Below are 17,587 nucleotides of genomic sequence, written 5' to 3' on the forward strand. Positions count from 1 at the left end.
CTTCCCAGAGAGCTGTGGGCTGGTGCCTCCTCCTCCTCCTCCTCCATCTCTGGCTCTTGCAGCTAAAGCCCTGCCAGAGCACCGTGTCCCAGTGACCAGCACATCCAGCAGGGCCCTTGCCTGGGAGGGTCAGCACCCCAGTGCAGGGTGGGAGCTCTCCCTGCCCAAACTGCTGGGTGAGGAGGAATGAACTCACAGTTCACGGTGTTCCTGGCCAGGACGTGCCTGGAAGTTGCACATCATGTGCCCCAGGCTCACAGGTGTGAAGGTGACCGGATGAACCCCCCTGTTTTAGGGAAGTCCCTGTCCCTTCTCTGTGCTCTGCTTCTACCTAATCTCTGGGCATACTGACCATTTTATACCTTGATTTCCTCAGCACACTGATAAATAATTTTCTGACCCAGGCTCAGAAAATGTTCTTGGGGGACACTTGTGTCCCCAGAGTGCTGCTAAATCCACCAGCCTGGCTGGGGTGTTTTCCTGCCTGGGGAAGTGCTGCTTCCAGGGGAAACTCTGAGCAGCTTTACTCTTGCTCACTGTCCCGTGGGGAGTCACAAGGCACACGGTCACAGCCCTGCCATGCTCCCACTTTTCTCCCTGGGATCCCGGGAGCCCCAGCGGGTGCCAGAGCCCCGGGCAGAGGTGAGCAAGGGGCTGGCTGGGGACAGGGAGGTGGGGGCTCCTTGTCATCACTCCTCAGGTCTTGCTCTTCCCTACTGCAACAAGCTTTTAAAGTGCATTTATGGGACAGACTCCTTCCCCTTGGCTGCAGGATCTGTCTCTGGATTGCCAGAAGTGACCATTTGCAAGTCCAAGCTTTTATTTGACCCTTATTTGCTCTGAGACCCCCAAAGCCTGGCACAGATACGGGTGGACTGAGTCCTGTGGCAGATAGAGGCATGGTCCCTCCTCATCACCTGCATCCACAGGAGGAAGGACAGCTGGAGTCATACCCAGCACAAAAAAAATCAGTTTATTACACTTCCCAAACCATGGCAGGATCTGAGCCTGCCGGCATGGGTCACACAAGGACACTGCTGGTCCTCTGTGCAGTGTGGGAGCTGGAAAGCAGTAGATGGAAATTGTGTCTTTTGGGAAATAAGCCCTGATCGTCAGTCAAAGCCCTTGTTGTGGGAGGGGAGCTGAGGGGGAGAGGGAGCAGCTTGTGCCTGGCACCCCTAAGCTTTCCCACAGCAAGAGCCAAGGCTTTGCCCCAGTGACACTGGGGCTGTGCAGGCTGCTGGGGCTGCTCTGGGGGGCTCAGCCCAAGCTTCTCTCCAAAGCTGGGCTCAAAAAACCGTCTGCTGGATGAGGCTGAGCCCTCCCAAAGCCTCACGGATGGCTGTATCCAGGTCTGCACCCCGTGGGCAGCAGCTGCCTCCTCTGCTGCTTCCCTGCTTGTTTTCTTATCAGAGATGCTCTCCTCCCTGCTTGTCTCCACCTCCCTTTTCCCTCCTGCCATGCGTGAGCTAGCCTAAATATTTCCTGCCATAGCTTCAGGACACTGCTGGGTATCCATCTTTAGAGACTGCACATAATTCCCTGCCTTCATTTATGTCATTACCTTGAAGGTATTTATAGAGTGTGGTCTTGAGTGGAAAGGAAGGCTATATATAAACTATTTGACTATATATAAAGGCGAGATCCCTTGGTCCTTAGCTGCAAACTGCCTGAAACTGCTCCTGATTTAAACTTTTATCCTGTTGGCTGCATGCTTTCGACTTCAAAGGTCCCTCTTCAGTACTTAAATCCCCATCCTGGTAGAAACTCGTGTAGGCAGAAACACGTGGGGACTGAGCTGTGTCCCATGGCAGGTGCCTGGCCCCAGAGCTGCCACAGTCTCAGCACAGGTCCAGGTTCCACACTCAGCATCTTTGCTCTGCACTCCCACAGCTTGGCATGCTTCCCTCTGCTCCCAAACCATGTTCTGGCAGTTTCACTGGCTGCTGCAGCCGCACAGGAGGTGTCTCCATGTTAATGAGGGGCAATGATGTCCCAGGGCAAGGGCAGCATGGCCAGACTGCCCAGCAGCTGCTGCTTGAACAGACTCAACAACAGAGGTTGTTTCCTTTCCTGGTGGGCAGGCATCTGTCACTTGAGCCCTGGGAAACAACTTCTTCTTATTAACAAAAATAATTACAATAATAAGAACAATAATAATGATGATGATGATAATGATAATAATAATAATAGAAGCCCTCTGTGTGTCCTCCAGCCCGGGACCATGGGGAGCAGCAAGAGCAAGCCCAAAGACCCCAGCCAGAGGCGGCGCAGCCTGGAGCCCACGGAGAACACCCACCATGGGGGTTTCCCTGCCTCGCAGACACCCAGCAAGGCGGCTGCCCCCGATGCCCACCGCACCCCCAGCCGCTCCTTCGGGACCATGGCTGCTGAATCCAAGCTCTTTGGGGGCTTCAACACCTCTGACACCGTCACCTCGCCGCAGCGCGCCGGGGCGCTGGCTGGTCCGTGGGGCCGGGGCTGGCCAGGGTGGGGTCGGGGTGGGTTTGTGAAATAGGGGTCTCCTCGAGCCAGGTCGCATAGCTCAGCTACCTTAGAAGGTATAAAATCAGCAGGATGGCTTCTGTGGTAGTGTTGGAAACAAAACGGTTTTAATCAAAGGCAAAATAGCAAAACTCTTTACTGAGAAAAACCGAGCCAGATGCAAGAGGTCCTTGCCCCTGGTTAAACACCTCACAAAAGCCATTAGTTTCTTTGTTCTCTTTTTTTAGTAAATTGCTCAGGTGGGACTTTTTGGCTCCCGTCCAATTAGCTGTCCTTAAGTTTGAGGTGAAGTCCCCCAGGTCTTATGAGATGTCTTTTCACCTAATTGAGGAGAGAAACTTCTGGGCTTCTTTCCTTTTATAAGGGGACAAAGGATATTTTTGTCACTCTGTCAACAGGGGGCACGTTCCTATAGGTTTGTGTCCAGCTTCTTGGGGTTTGGGGTTTTTGAGGGACTCCGGGCTTGGGGGAGAAGTAGAGCTGTGTTATCAGTCAGTGGGAGGATGGTGGGAGGGAGTGTCCCTGTGGCTGTGCCCCTCCTGAGTGCTCTTTGTCACAGGGGGAGTCACCACCTTCGTAGCCCTCTATGACTACGAGTCCCGCACGGAAACAGACTTGTCCTTTAAGAAAGGAGAGCGCCTGCAAATCGTCAACAACACGTGAGTGTCCCTGCAGCCAGGCCCACGGGGTGAGCTGTCACCTCTGCCCTCCTGGGGAACCCCCAGCCCAGCCTGGCAGGACCAGCTGTCCCAGGGATGGGTGCTCAGAGGGATGTGCTAAAATGCACACGGACACAGTGACTTGTCCAAGGACACTGACACTGAAAGCAGCCATTCGCCTGCTTCTTCATCCTCCTGACCCTGCTGCTGGTCACTGTGGCCTCACAACCTTGTCACCAAGCCATGTCCTCTCTTTGCTGGCCATTCTGTGCCACCACAGAGCCATTCTGTGCCCTCCAACACAGTCCTGACCAGTCCTGTCCCCATCCATGCCCTCTTGTTAGCCTGGACTCATTCCTGAGCTTCATGGGTGCTTTTCCCTGTGCTTGTGCACTGTCTCTGGTCTCAACTTCTCTCTTGACTCTTCTTTCTCTCCCTCCATGCTGTCGTTTAGGAGAAAAGTGGATGTCAGGTGTGTATTGCACATTCTTACTGCTATTATAAATGACCTAAATGATCAAAGCCTGTCTGCTGCCCACTTGAGGGCAGGTTGGATGGAGCAGGGCTGGGAGGAGATGGTTTCCAGATGGTTTTGTGCCTGGTTGCATTTGTCCTCTTTGAGTGACCAGAACTGAGCAGGGAGTCCCTTCCCATGCTGGGGAAATGTTCCATCCAGAGCAGTGTCTGCACCTGGGGTCTCTGAATCCATCCCCTTTTCCTTCTCCATGTGTGGCTCCCCACTGCACTCTCTTTCCAGCTGGCTCTTCACTCCCCCCTGCCCTTTTCATTTTTCTTTTGCATTTTTTAATTTTACTTTTATATTTCATGAGTGGCTCTGGTGATTCAAGTGTTTCCTCAGGGGTCTGACCCCCTGGTTTGGTCCCCATCCTGGTCACCACAGCACATCCATCACGTGCAGGGCAGCATGGCCAGCTGGAAGATGCTCCTAAGAATGACCCTGTATTAACCCCATGTGTGGTCTGTCCTGACAGGAGGCACGCACAGTCCAGAGCCTGGCTGGCAGAGCCAATGTCCCCAATGTCCCCAGCTAAGAAGCTGCCACAGGGTCCTGAGGGTCTGCAGCTCCTGCTCCCCCTCCACTGCTGCCTTCCAACCTGGGCACCCAAAACAGCAAAGTCAAAGGGTGGAAAGATGAGGGAGCATCCCAGGAGTGAGATTTCTCCTGCAGAGCTTGGGCAATGTGGCACAAACATGTTTTCAATCTGATCCTTGTTCTCGTTGTTCCAGTGCTGTTTATTAATGGTGATTTGTTTCATCTATGAAGTCTGGGATGTGCAGTGTTTCAACATTGCAGGAAAAGCCTGAATTTGGGAGTTTTATGCTTTTTAATTTCAGTCTCAGCAGTGTGTGAGCCCCATGCTTGAGTTCTGCTTTCTGGCTGTTGCAAAGTGAGCTCTGCCCATGGGGGTCCAAATCAGACCCATTTATGAGGGGTTTTTCTTTTCACTTTTTATCAGTTCTGGGGGTTCCACACTTTTTTTCTCTTTACTGCTATTTGTCAAAGGCTCAGTCAGAGGGAAGGCTCAGTCTGCGATGGGCTCTGCAGCATCCTGGGGAGCAAAAGGGCTTTTTTTGGGGACACAGTCCTTTGGTGGAGGGTACAGGATGTAGCTGCCAACCTTCCCAGTGCCTGTGTGGGTGAGATGTCCACAGGAAGAGAGGTGGTGGAGGAAGCTGGGAGTTTGTGCAGTGCTCAGAGGTGAATCACTCTTCTCAGTGACCTCCCAGAGATGCTCACACAGTCTGGGAACAGCTCAGGCTGCTGCATTTTGGGGACAGCAACAGACAGATAGATGTGTGATGTCCCCTTCCTCTGGGCTCCCTGGCAGGACAGGGAATGCCCTGGAGCTGCAGGGAGGGGACTTGGGTTCAGTCCAGGAAGGGCTGGCAGGTGCTGGCCACAGTGGCCAGGGTGGCTTTGCAGGGTGGCAGCAGGTTTTGGCTGTCCTGACAGGGCTGGGGTTGCTCAGGGTGAGATGAGAAGCCTCCACATCGCTCACCTCCCTGTGCTGGGTCATCCTACCAATCCACCCAGTGCAGAAGGGCTTTTGTGGTACCACTTCCAGTGGGAAAAAGTCTCCTCCCAGCCAGCAGGCAGCCAGCTGGGATGTGGTGGGATATTTTGGGTAAGATTGTGCAGGGAATTGTTGAAATGCTTTGTTTTGATGATGATGATTATTATTTTTTTTTTTTCCCCACTGAGACATTTTTGGAATAGTTTGTTTTACTGAATTCCCAGCTTGTAGCCTTGCAGCCCCAGCTGGAATAAAGCCACAAGTCAAAAGCTGGGCATTTTTCAAGCAGATGTTTACTATGGTCCTGTGGGAAAGGAGCCCAGCCAGCCTCCTGTCCCCTTCAGAGCCATCTCAGTAAAGGTGACTGGGGCAACAGCCCTGGCTGAGGAGCACAAGCTGCCTGCCACGAGGTGTGCTGGGGCTGGAAGAAGCTAAACTGTCATCCAGGGCTGCTGTGAGCCTGTTCCAGGGGCAGAGCCCAGCTCTGTGAGTAGGAAGAGATGCCTGGAAGGTCTCCACCATCCCCACCAAGTGACACCATCATGGGGAGCTGGGGGCCATGTCTGGCTTTGAAGCATCACTGGTTTAGCTGGGAAAAGCTCAGGTCACAAGCAGGTGGTGAGTCTGAAGTAAGGATGGAGGTTTACACGTCTGCAGGGTCAGGGATGGGTCTGGATGTGGTCTGGTGATCCTTGTAGTGGTGGCTGAGGTTATTGGTGTTTTTTCTGTAGCTTGTTTGTGGAGGTTGTCCTGCCAAGTTCTTGTATCCTTACGGGGCTGTTCCCACGAATCTGCACTTTTCCCGTAGCCTCTTCTCCCTTGTGGTCAGGATGAATTCAGAGGCTGTCTTTGATGGGCAAGAAGATGCAGGTGGTGGGAGGAAGAGCCCTGCTGTCCACAGGAAGGGGAAGCCACCTCCTGCTGTGCTCTTGTTCTTCTCTGTTGTCCTTTCCAGCCCCGTCTGGAGCAGGAGCGGAAGGAGGGCAGAGCACCCTCCAGCTCCTGGGGACATGCCTGGGGCCACTGTGCCCGGGGCAGGAGGGCTGGCTGGGGCTCAGCCACAGGTTTTTAGGGACAAGGAGCCTCACTCGTGGCTGTGCAGGCACAGCCCTCGCTGGGGCAGCAGGAGGCTCAGGGTCAGGCTGCAGCCTTGCAGGGGCTGTGAATGGGACACCCGGGCTGGACAGATCCTGCTGCAACCAGGATGGACACCACAGACCACAAACCTCAGCCCTGTGCTGCTGCTTTTCTGCAGCCTGTGTTTAACTAACTCCCTTGGGTTTTCCTGGTTCCTTTTTCAATCGCTGCCATCATTCTGTCGCTGCTCCACGTTTCCTGTCCCTCCCCTTGCCTGCTGCTCCCTGCTGCCAGGACCCCCAGTGCCCCCCAGCCTCCAGCCAAATACCCTTCCCATTCAGGTGGCTCTAAAGGTATTTTTGCTCACTGGCTGCCCTGCCTGAATCGGATTTAAAGCATTCCATATGTGGATGGATGGCCCCAGGAGCAAGAGCTCACCCAAACAGAGCCAGGGGCAGGGGCTGGCAGCAGGAGATCTCCTGGCTGGGGTCTGGCTGTGGGGCTGGGGGCTGTGGGGCTGCACCTTTTCCCAGTGGGGCTCTGTGCTGGCTCATCCTGCCCCAGTGCCTGTGGGCGGGTGAGGGGCTGGCTGGGGGGCTCCTGGCTCCACACTGAGTGTGTTTTGGTTCTCTTGCAGGGAAGGTGACTGGTGGCTGGCTCATTCCCTCACTACAGGACAGACGGGCTACATCCCCAGTAACTATGTCGCGCCCTCAGACTCCATCCAGGCTGAAGAGTAATTGCCATCTTTTAGACAGTTTATAGACAAGTGATAGCAAACACACCCTGAGCACTCCCCCTCCACCCCTGCCCTGGTCCTGGGAGAAGCCTCCAAGCCCTCTGAGTTTTTCCTTTTTGTTAGTTTTCCCCTGTGAATGTGCAAACCAGCCTTTCTTGAAGGCCATAGGTGCAGCTGCAGCGTGCTTGCATGGTGGAGGGGTGAGTGGTGGCATAGCAGGGCTGTGGATGCTTTTGCTCTGGTTTTTATGGAGAGCCTGGGGAAGACTTTAGGGAGATCTCATTGCAGCCTTCCAGAACTTAAAGGGGATTCTAAAAAAGAGAGAGATGTTTTACATGGGCAGAGAGGTCTGTGAAAGGACAAGGGGGAATGTTTTTAAACTAAAAGAAGAGAGGTTTGGGTTAGATGTTAGGAAAAATTTCTCTACCCAGTGGATGGTGAGACACTGGCACAGGTTGCCCAGTGTGGCTGCCCCATCCCTGGCAGTGTTCAAGGCCAGTTTGGATGGGGCTTTGAGTAACCTGGTCTTGTTGAAGGTGTGGCAGGAAGGTTCCAGCCCCTCTGGCAGGGAAGTGATGCCCAGCCCAGGCTGTATGGGGATGTGGCACACACCGAGGTGCCCGAGCCCAGACACAGCCCCTGCTCTCCCAAACCTGCTGTGGGTGGGCCAGGGCTGAGCCCCCTGCTTGGGCAGGCAGTGGAGGGGGGTAGTGCCAGGGGCTGAGCCCCTGCCTTTATCCTGCAGGTGGTATTTTGGGAAGATCACTCGGCGGGAGTCCGAGCGGCTGCTGCTCAACCCCGAAAACCCCCGAGGGACCTTCCTGGTCCGGGAGAGCGAGACCACAAAAGGTGAGCAGGGCTGGGGGCTTGCTGGCCTGGAGGAGACCCTCTCTGGGGGGTGTGGGGGTACCCTGAGTCCCCTCAGTGTCTGCTGCTGGTGCTGGTCTCCAGGTAGCCAATGCTGACATGCCTGTGCCAAAGGAACTGTCACATCCTGAGCCTATGGGCTGGAGGGATGTGGCCACTTCTCTCCCACCACTGCCCACCCAGTGAGTGCCCTTCTCAGAGGTGGTTCATCTCATGGCAGGGTGGAAGCCAATTCTGGCAAGACCACCAGGCAGGATGGTCTCTTTTCCTGTTTTGTTTTTTTGGTTTTGGTTTATTTGGCTGGGATTTTGTCCACCCCCAACTAGATGGGGTTTTTTTGTTTTCTCCTGGTCCCTGTATAGTGACAAAATCTTGAACACGTGCTTCCTGGGCAGCCAGGCTGAGGGAAAGGTGAACTTTAGTCCTTTCAAGTCTGACACTTCTGAAAGTGTGAGTTGTGATCCTTGAGGTTTGACTGCCTGAGGATGTTTCTTACCGGGTTTAGTTTGGCTCCAAATGCACCTTTGGGAAAAGCTCCTTGATGTTCCTTTCTGGTTTTATGCCTTGAACTTATCACTATTTGTTTTATTCTGATGGAAGCAGCTTCTTCAAGCAGCAGCATAAATCCTCTGCTATCTGTGGCCCCAGCAACACCACATTGTTCTCGTGTGGGCAGAGCAGGGTCAGGCTCCTGAAGCAGTGCCTGTGGTAGCACTTGTGCAGAAGGGAACTGTGCCCACCAGCCCCTTAGCTCCTCTCTGAGACACTGAGGAGTTGTTGGTCAGCAGCTCCCCCCAGCCTGGCTCTGCCTGCTCCTCTCCCCTTGTTAGCACATCCCATAGGATGGCTGCTGGCAGAGCTGCTGTGCAAGCAGAGGGCAGCTGGGGGTTGTGATGGTGTGGCATGGCTGTGGCTGGGGGATGTGTGCCCTTCCTCCCTGACACCTGATGCCAGCTGGTGCAGCCAGGAGCTGCTCCCCATCCTGTGCTTTTGGGTGAAGGCAGCACCTCCATGCCCAGCCCTGCAGTGGGACCCCATGGGGAGCACCCACCCATGGCACATCTGCAGCCCCTCTGTTGTGCCCACAGGTGCCTACTGCCTCTCTGTGTCCGACTTTGACAACGCCAAGGGGCTCAACGTGAAGCACTACAAGATCCGCAAGCTGGACAGCGGCGGCTTCTACATCACCTCCCGCACCCAGTTCAACAGCCTGCAGCAGCTGGTGGCCTACTACTCCAGTGGGTAGCCATGTGGGTCCCCCTGGGCTCTGGGGGGCACCCTGGGTGCTGTCCCTGCCCTCCCTGCAGGGCGGGTGCTGCTGGGAAGTCACCGCTGCACTGGGGGACCCCAAAGCAGCTGTGTGGGACTGTGGTGACAAGCTGGGGTTCAGGGCACAGGGTGAGGGTTTGGGTGTGGGTTTTCAAGGTGTTTACAGGAAAGCTGTGGGGTAAAGACATCACATGCCTAAGTACCCAGGTGTCACCCTGCTGCTGTCCCTTCCCGTGCCAGAACATGCTGATGGCCTGTGCCACCGTCTCACCAACATCTGCCCCACGTCCAAGCCCCAGACCCAAGGCCTTGCCAAGGATGCCTGGGAAATCCCCCGGGAATCGCTGCGGCTGGAGGTCAAGCTGGGACAGGGCTGCTTCGGAGAGGTGTGGATGGGTAAGGACCATTCCCACCCTGCTGTCCCCTCCGTGTCACCACCTGCATCCTGTCCCCAGCCATCTGCAGATGCCTGGAGTTGGTGGTGGGGTGGGGGAGCAGGGGAGGGACACAGCCCCCTGCCCATACGTGTGTCCTGAGCAGCGTGTCCTGTGCCACAGGGACCTGGAACGGCACCACCCGGGTGGCCATCAAGACGCTGAAGCCTGGCACCATGTCCCCAGAGGCCTTCCTGCAGGAAGCCCAGGTGATGAAGAAGCTCCGACACGAGAAGCTGGTTCAGCTCTACGCTGTGGTGTCAGAGGAGCCCATTTACATTGTCACTGAGTACATGAGCAAGGGTGAGCAGGGGAGGGACACCGAGGGGGCAACGGAGGGGCTCTTCTCTCCTGGACTGCTCTCACCATGGTCTTCCTCACAGGGAGCCTCCTGGACTTCCTGAAGGGTGAGATGGGCAAGTACCTGCGGCTGCCCCAGCTCGTGGATATGGCTGCTCAGGTGGGTTTGCACATCCCTGGGCCTCCCTCATTCCTTGTGGAGGAATGGCTGCCTGAGCCCTTCACTGGGCTGTGGTGGCTGTCACTGGTCAGGCAGTGGGGTGCTCTGCAGCCTCGCTTGGGTGGGTGCCACTGTTGGGTCTGAGCCCAGAGGGGTTGCACTCTGGATCATCATTTTGCCCATTCCTGTTACTGCCAGCTCTCCCTGGCCAGCAAACCCAAGTCTGCATGGCATTTCTTGAGCAGCTGGTGTTTCCCACACCTCAGCTGGGTCCCGCTGCAGGCCTGTTCCCCTCAGTGGTGCCAGGCTCTCCCCGGGGACCCTCGTGTCATCCTGTCAGCCACAGTGCCCCATGTGCTGGTGCCCACAGATCGCATCTGGCATGGCCTATGTGGAGAGGATGAACTATGTCCACCGGGACCTCCGGGCAGCCAACATCCTGGTGGGGGAGAACCTGGTGTGCAAAGTGGCTGATTTTGGCTTGGCACGACTCATCGAGGACAATGAGTACACAGCTCGGCAAGGTGCGTGCCCAGGGCTGCTGGCACCGGAGCAATGGCCACTGGTCCCACGGTGTGGTGTGCCTGGAGCCAGCATGGAGGCTCTGGAGGCCCCCCCTCACCCTGCCTCTCCATCCAGGTGCAAAGTTCCCCATCAAGTGGACGGCCCCCGAAGCAGCTCTGTATGGCAGGTTTACCATCAAGTCAGATGTCTGGTCCTTTGGCATCCTCTTGACCGAGCTGACCACCAAGGGCAGAGTGCCATACCCAGGTGAGGGCTGGCACTTGCTGGCAGACACCCTGTCCCCTTTGTGGTGCCCAACACCGGCTGTCCATGCTCAGTGCTTGCCCTGAGCTGCCTCTTCCCAGGTTGGATCCCGCCCCACTGGGGTGAGCAGATATTGGCCAGGATGCAGCATCCCAGCCACCCTGTCCCGCTCTAGTCCCTGAGCAAGGTGACAGGGACAAGTGCTGCTAGGCCAGGGGTCCTCTCTCCCTGGGTCACTGGGATTACCCCTAAGGCAGGTCCTGGCACAGCGCCCTTGGTGTCCCTCAGGGGCAGGCAGGGTGCAGGCCTGGCTCTGATCAGTGCCATGTCTCCTCTGGCTGCACACAGGGATGGTGAACCGGGAGGTGCTGGACCAGGTGGAGCGGGGGTACCGCATGCCCTGCCCGCCCGAGTGCCCCGAGTCCCTGCACGACCTCATGTGCCAGTGCTGGAGGAAGGACCCGGAGGAGAGACCCACCTTCGAGTACCTGCAGGCTTTCCTGGAGGACTACTTCACCTCGACAGAGCCCCAGTACCAGCCTGGAGAGAACCTATAGACATGGGGCTCCTCCTGGCACCAGGGACACTGCTGTCCCCACCGTGGGGCGCCGAGGGTTGGCCTCCCTAGCGAGGGGCTGTGTTTGTGGAGCAGCCCTGGAGCAGGACAGGGCACGAGCTCCAGATGCAGCCAGGGGAGCCCCTGGGTTCCCCCATCGCTCATTAAGACTTGTGGCACGTGTTTAACGAAGCGGCGCTGTTCTGCTGGCGAGAGGAGCCTGTGGGCACCAACAGAGCCAGCTCAGGAGGGCAAGCAGAGCATCTCCTGCCAAGAGACTTGGGTTTTGGGAGACTTCCCCCCTCACAGCTCTGGGGTGAGCCAGGAGGATTTGAGGGACAGCATCACCCCACCTCAGACACGTGGTCCCAGTCTCCTGCAACCCCTTTCTAAATCAGCACAAATTTCCCTGCCCTTTCACCCTCCCCACCATCTCCCTCTTGGCTCCAGCTCCCTTGAAGGTGCTGGCATAGATGTTTTGCCACAGGGATGTCACAATTCCAGGCTGGCTTGAATGGAGTGATGTGCCAGGGTGGTGGTGGCAGCATGGGATGACAGCAGAACTCTGGTGGTCCCTCTGGCCTCACCATGACATTAAGGGCTGGTGGGTTCTGGGACTCTGAAATGTGACAGCTCCAGGATCTGGTGACCAACACTGTTCCATCAGAGCACCCAAGCACGCAATCAAATCTTCCAGCTATGTCTGTTCCCCCAAGGGACACATCTTGCCTCTCTGGGGAGCAGGACCGGGGATACCAGCAGAGCCCTCACCCTGCTGTACTTTTTCCCACCATATGCTCCAGGTCTTCCAGCCAGACCCTTGGGAAGTACCCCCAGCCACCCTCCCCAGCTCTGCCACCAGCTTTCCCACCAGCAGAGTCCCCTGGGCTGGCCCTGCCACCAAATCCAGTGCCACTGTGGTGCTTGGGTGTGTGGCCCATGTAGTGTTCTGGGTGTGGGAATGTTTTGGAGGAAGTACTCGACTTTCACAGATGGTTTTGTCCACCTGGTATGTTTTTAGCTGCCTTCCCTCTACCCATTGTGTCTCAGCTTCCAAGCAGCAGTCCCCATGCAGCATCCCCAGCCACATCCCCTGTCTGGAAGTGCTGTGCCACATTTGCATCCTCATCTCCCCTCTGCTGGCTCCCAAAGGCCTCAGCCATGTCTCAGCTGTGGGTGGCTATTCCTGCCCAGCTTTGTGCCACACACACCCTGTGGGGCTGATCCCTGGTGTAGGCAAGGCAAGGCTCATCCCCTGCCCTCTCCCACCCAGCACCTGCTTGTACATAACCCTTGAGTGGTCACTGCACCTTCCCAGACCTTGACTTCATTGCATGTGTCAGTTTTCCCTGTCCTGTGGCTGTACCTTGCTGGAAAGCCTTCACCATGGTGGTTCACAAAGCTTCACTCCTTCACCTCCTGGGTCCCAGAGACCCTTGCTCAGAGAGACCTGGGGGTCTTCAGATGCCCTCCTGGAGTACAAAGGGTTGGGGGCTTGGGGGATGTTGTGGGGCAGGGGTGCTGGAGGGAAGGACCTGGAGAGAGGAGCCAGTGGCTGTGTCCTCCTCTCAGTCCTTGTGCTTTCTGTGCCTCCTCATCACCTTTGGGACGGTGTTTGCCTCTGGCACAGCCTCCTTGCAGGCAGCAGACCCAACCCACCCCTTACCAGCCCCTGCCATGCTGCCAGTGTCCTACAAAAGCTGGGTGGGAGCCAAGCATGGGCAGGAGGTGGCCAAAACCCCTGCCCCAGTTCTCCACCAGAGCAGGACCCAGACAAGCCACTGCCTCTCACTCACTCACTCCCACAGTGCCCTGGTGTGGGTTGACCCAGCCACTTATTTATGAACCAAGTACACGGTTGGTTGTTTGGTGGCTCCTTTTTTAATAGTAAAACTTTTAAAATCAGTTTGAATAGGCTCTTCAGCACTATGGAGAGGACATGCTAGCTTGAAGAGCAGCAGCTGGATAATAATGAATTTTTTTTTTTAATGATTTTGGGAGTTGGAGCCTTTTCTCCCCCCCTTTCTTTCCTAGCAGCTTTGCTGTATTGGCATTTCTGCATTTGGGCAGGGACTCCCCAAATCTCAGTGTTCTGGGTCTTCCCATGTTTGCAGCTTTTTGGGATGGGCAGCTGCCACAGATACCCTGTCCCATGGTGGCTGTTCCAAGGGGTGGCTTGTGCCAGAGCTCTGCCTGAATTACACAAATCCCTATCCCTGGGAGAAACCTTTTACAGCTGTAACATGTGGAAGGCAGATTTGGTCTGGAAGCTGGGAAGAGAGAAGGCAAGCACACGTGTTAAGGTCTGGCCTTTGGTTGTCTGTGGCACGTGCAGGGCCGTGGGTGCAGCAGGACAGGAAGGCCCCAGAGCAGCCTCTGGCTCTTCGCAGAGGGCAGCAGGTGCCCAGAATGGCTGAATTCCCTCAGGCTGTCAGCAAGATCTGGTGAAGGAGATGTGCTGGGGATGCTTCAGGGCAGGGGGCAGTAAGGCAATCCCAGAGAAGCCCTCCCCCACGGGGCTGTGTGTCCACATGTCCATGTGTCCATCCGTGTCCCTGTGCAGTGCTTGTGGTGGGACCCAGCGTGACCAGACTCACCACCACAGCCAGCATCACCTGGAGGCCCTGGGAATGCAGAGCTTCCTCTCCATCGTTCTGTCTGCCAATTTACTTTTTAAGCCAATAAACTCCAGAGGGGAGCCCCCACCTAAGGATGCTCTTTGGCTTCCTGGGGTCCATAAAATCCTACAAGTCATTCTCCTCTGCTGTTACCATTTTTTACACAGTCTTTTGTAAGATCTCCAACTGACTATGCAGAGAATGTGTGGATCTGTGTCTCTCTCCCCAGCTCCCCTCACTTCCTCACTTGCCTTTTTCGGTGTCTCGGTAAAATATTTAGCTTTTTCTTTTTTTTTTTTTTTTTTTTTTGGATAATAATACAACTTTGGAAAAAAACCTGAAAAGGTCCAGCTTTTTGGGTGGTGGGGGGGTGGAGATGCTTTGAAACTCTAACATTGATGTAAATACTTTGCTATTTGATAATTAAATACAAACAGACCTCACAAAACAGAAGTGTAGCTTGCGTATGAGAGGACTTGTTAGCTCCTTAGCATCCCTGCTAGAGGAGCTGATGCTGCCTGGACCATGTGCAGTACCCATGTGAAGCTCCTGGTGCTTCAGACACTTTTTTTGGAAGATGCTTCTGCAGTCTGGTGGGGTTTCTGTGCTGCTGGAGCCACTCCCCAGACATGCTCATGGTTCAGCACAGATCAGGGCCATGTCTGGCATCTCCAGCAGTCCTGGAGGAAAAGCAAGTGGCACAGTCATTGCAGTCAGGCCTGAGTGGTGTTCCATGGATCCCCAGCCTGGGACACTCTGCCATTGTGGGGCCCAAAGCAAGCACAGGGCAGGGCAGGAGTGGTGGTTTGTGCTGCCAGTGCACGGGGCACGGTGTCCCTGAGTGAAGCCACCCAGGCTGGGCTGGGGGGACAGGACAGGGGCAACCTCCCTTCAGCAGAATCTGCTTTATCAGCAATCTAAGAAACAAGCCTGCTATGTTAAGGTAATTAGTGGGTGCTGCGTGGGATCCCTTACTCGGTGATGAAGTAATTGACATTCAGCACAGTGCAGGGCAGAGGGGGTTTTCAAATTCAGAGTGGATGCTGCTGCTGCTCCTTCACCACCACCATCATCATCACAGCCTGGGGTGGCTTTACGATTAGGGTTGCTGCTCCCTCTTCCTCTGGCTGCTCCCTCTTCCTCAAACTGGTGAGTGAGTCAGTCTTACCACCTTAGAAGTTTAATGCTTTATGTTTTGTTTGTCTTTAAAACAATTAAGTGATTGACTGGGGCAGGAGCAGGGTGCTGTAGTTAAAGGGCTGGTTCACAGCAGGACTGTCCCCCTGCATCAAGCTCTCAGGTTTTGCTGGCAGTGCCACCAGAGCTCCCACAGTACCTGTTACTCACTGGTAACAAGGGGTGGACTGGAGGCTGCCAGCATGTGTTCAGAGGACACAGCCTGTTGTCACTTGGATCTCATCCCCTCCAGCAGCAGGTCTGGGTGCACCTGAGCCATCTGTCCTCCCTTGCCCTACTACCAGAGGATTTGCCTTTGCTGGAAGAGTAGTAAAACCCTCTTGCCAAGGGGTAATCTTCAGGCTCTGGGGGAAGGCTAAAGTCCTTACCTGACTGTAGCTTACCTCCTACGGCTGGGAAACCACCTGGTGGCAGAGAAAAGCTGCAGAGCAGGGCTACCTGTGACCCTGAGCGATGTTTGTGTCTGCCTGGCTCAGGAGATTGGCTGGACCAGCCTGGGTGACAGCATGAGGGGACAGGGCTGTGCTATTGTCAGTGGGACTGTGCCTCCAGACTCGGCTGCCTCCCTGAGCTCACTGGTGGGTGCTTCCAGCCCAAATGGCTCCTCCATGGGGTCAGCCTCTTTCCTCTGGCTGCTGCTGTTTGTAAGGCCATGTTGTGGGCTTGTCTCAGGGTGAGCAGGAAGAGAATCCATGTAGAAGGCACTAATCACCCAGCAAGATCCCTGGCTGAGAAGCAGATGCTGGGAGAGCAAGCTGACTCCTGCCTGCACCCGAAGCACTGCTGGGGAGCTCAACTGCCAAGTATCAGATCCTAAGATGATGCACTACCATGGATATCAGCCAGATCTAAAGCTTCAAAAAAGGGCAAGTGTTGTGGTATTCCAGCTGCTCATCCTGGGGATGCTCCCTCTCCCTGAGAAGGGTTAAGGAGGAGTATGAGAAGCCCCTGGACCCTAAGGGTCTACTCACAAGTCCAAGGACTGCCTGAGCCAAGCTGCATCTCTAAGGATTGGAACCTGGGCTGGCTTTTGTTTTCTTTTTTTCCTTTATTGACCCTGCTGTGTCACTGATCTGTTATGTGACCTAGAAAAGAAAATGATCTCTCCCTCATACGGAAATACAAAGGAACAGCTTAAGGCTCCAGCCCCTGTATCCAGGGAGCATCAGGCAGATGGACACTCTGTAATTCAGCAAGGTGATGACACTCACTCAGTGCCAAAGTGTCAAGTGACACTTGTGGGCAGTGTCCAGGCTCAGTGGAGCCAGGCATAGCAGTGGTTGTGCCCTAAATCCCACTGCTTTGAGCCACTGGTGCAGCTGATTACCTGTGTGGTCCCCACACAGAGACCCTGTGGTGCCCCAGGATACCCAGGGACAGAGCCACCCCTCTGTTCTTCTTGCAGAGAAGGGCAGAACATCTCGTGTGAGCATTTTTCCATGGAGCTGGCGAACACCTGGCTAAGCACTCTGGCTGTGTCTGTCCAGGCTCAGCCCCATCTGTGGTGCACAGGCAGGGAAGCTGTGATGCTGCTTTTCAGAAGCCATCGGGTTTGACCTGTTCTGCAGTCACAGGCTGGTTTTTCACAGTCTCTTTATGATGGAGAAGGATGAACCAGGCATTAGCATGGGATGTGAGACTTGGTTGGGTTCCTCCTTCTGCCCTAGGCTTTCTGTCTGACCATGATGAAGTTGCTTTACTTTTCTATCTTTACAATGAAGATGGTATCTCAGGGCCCTGAGGGTAAGAGAGTGTGCTGGAAGAGTGCTGTGTGCACATCAAAGAGTGCTCCTTCTCTGCACTAGGGGTGGGAAGCTTCTTACCCATTGAAAGCTGTCCTGCAGCCTCCCTCTTTTGAAGTGCTTTTTTTGAGCTGGGTTTCATACAAGGCAAGAGCCTGCAGCTGTACCTTGTCTTAACCACACATACAAAGCCAGGCCTTGCTCTCATCCAAAGCATAGTCTGGCTTGGTGGTTAGCATTTATTTAAATTGCTGTAAAGTGCAGCTTGGCTAGTGAGCAACAGAAGTGTTCTCTTGACAGAACAGAGTGCATTAGCTTAAATACATTAAAACTTACAAGTTGCTCAGAGCACAGCTGTGCCATGGCTTGCAATGGGTGCCCTCCTCTCTCCTTTCCATTTGTTATTTATGCCTGAGCTGATGTGACAGCTACTGGGACTTCCCTCAGCCTGACAGGTGACAGAGCTGTCACATCTATTTTTGATGTGGCACATGCTTTTCTTTAATCATGTAAACAATAATATGCCCTGAACTCATTCTAACCTGGACCTGGTCTTCAGAGCAAGGGATAAAGCCAAGCCTGTTTCAGCTCCAGCAACACAGCTCCCATACCCTTTAACACCCTCAGGTGCTTCTGGGTGCTGTTGGATCCCATAGTCTG

General features: G+C 55.0%; 1 protein-coding gene across 3 annotated transcripts in view; it reads left to right on the forward strand.

The window, feature by feature from the left end:
- SRC (SRC proto-oncogene, non-receptor tyrosine kinase) overlaps positions 1-14,303 on the forward strand; it is a 28,259-nt gene extending 13,956 nt beyond the window's left edge. For 2 of the 3 annotated variants that reach the window (XM_050982212.1, XM_050982213.1), the window contains 11 exons: positions 2,216-2,465; positions 3,065-3,164; positions 6,915-7,013; positions 7,762-7,865; positions 8,972-9,121; positions 9,393-9,548; positions 9,710-9,889; positions 9,970-10,046; positions 10,417-10,570; positions 10,686-10,817; positions 11,163-14,303. In XM_050982212.1, coding sequence (XP_050838169.1) covers positions 2,225-2,465; positions 3,065-3,164; positions 6,915-7,013; positions 7,762-7,865; positions 8,972-9,121; positions 9,393-9,548; positions 9,710-9,889; positions 9,970-10,046; positions 10,417-10,570; positions 10,686-10,817; positions 11,163-11,371 — 1,602 coding nt within the window. In that variant the 5' untranslated portion in view covers positions 2,216-2,224 and the 3' untranslated portion in view covers positions 11,372-14,303. The remainder of the gene's footprint in view (positions 1-2,215; positions 2,466-3,064; positions 3,165-6,914; positions 7,014-7,761; positions 7,866-8,971; positions 9,122-9,392; positions 9,549-9,709; positions 9,890-9,969; positions 10,047-10,416; positions 10,571-10,685; positions 10,818-11,162) is intronic. The other variant, XM_050982214.1, reaches the window with a different exon arrangement.
- The last annotated feature ends 3,284 nt before the right edge of the window (positions 14,304-17,587 follow it).

This window comes from Serinus canaria, chromosome 20 (assembly GCF_022539315.1).
Source record: "Serinus canaria isolate serCan28SL12 chromosome 20, serCan2020, whole genome shotgun sequence".
Classification (NCBI taxonomy): Eukaryota; Metazoa; Chordata; class Aves; order Passeriformes; family Fringillidae; genus Serinus; species Serinus canaria.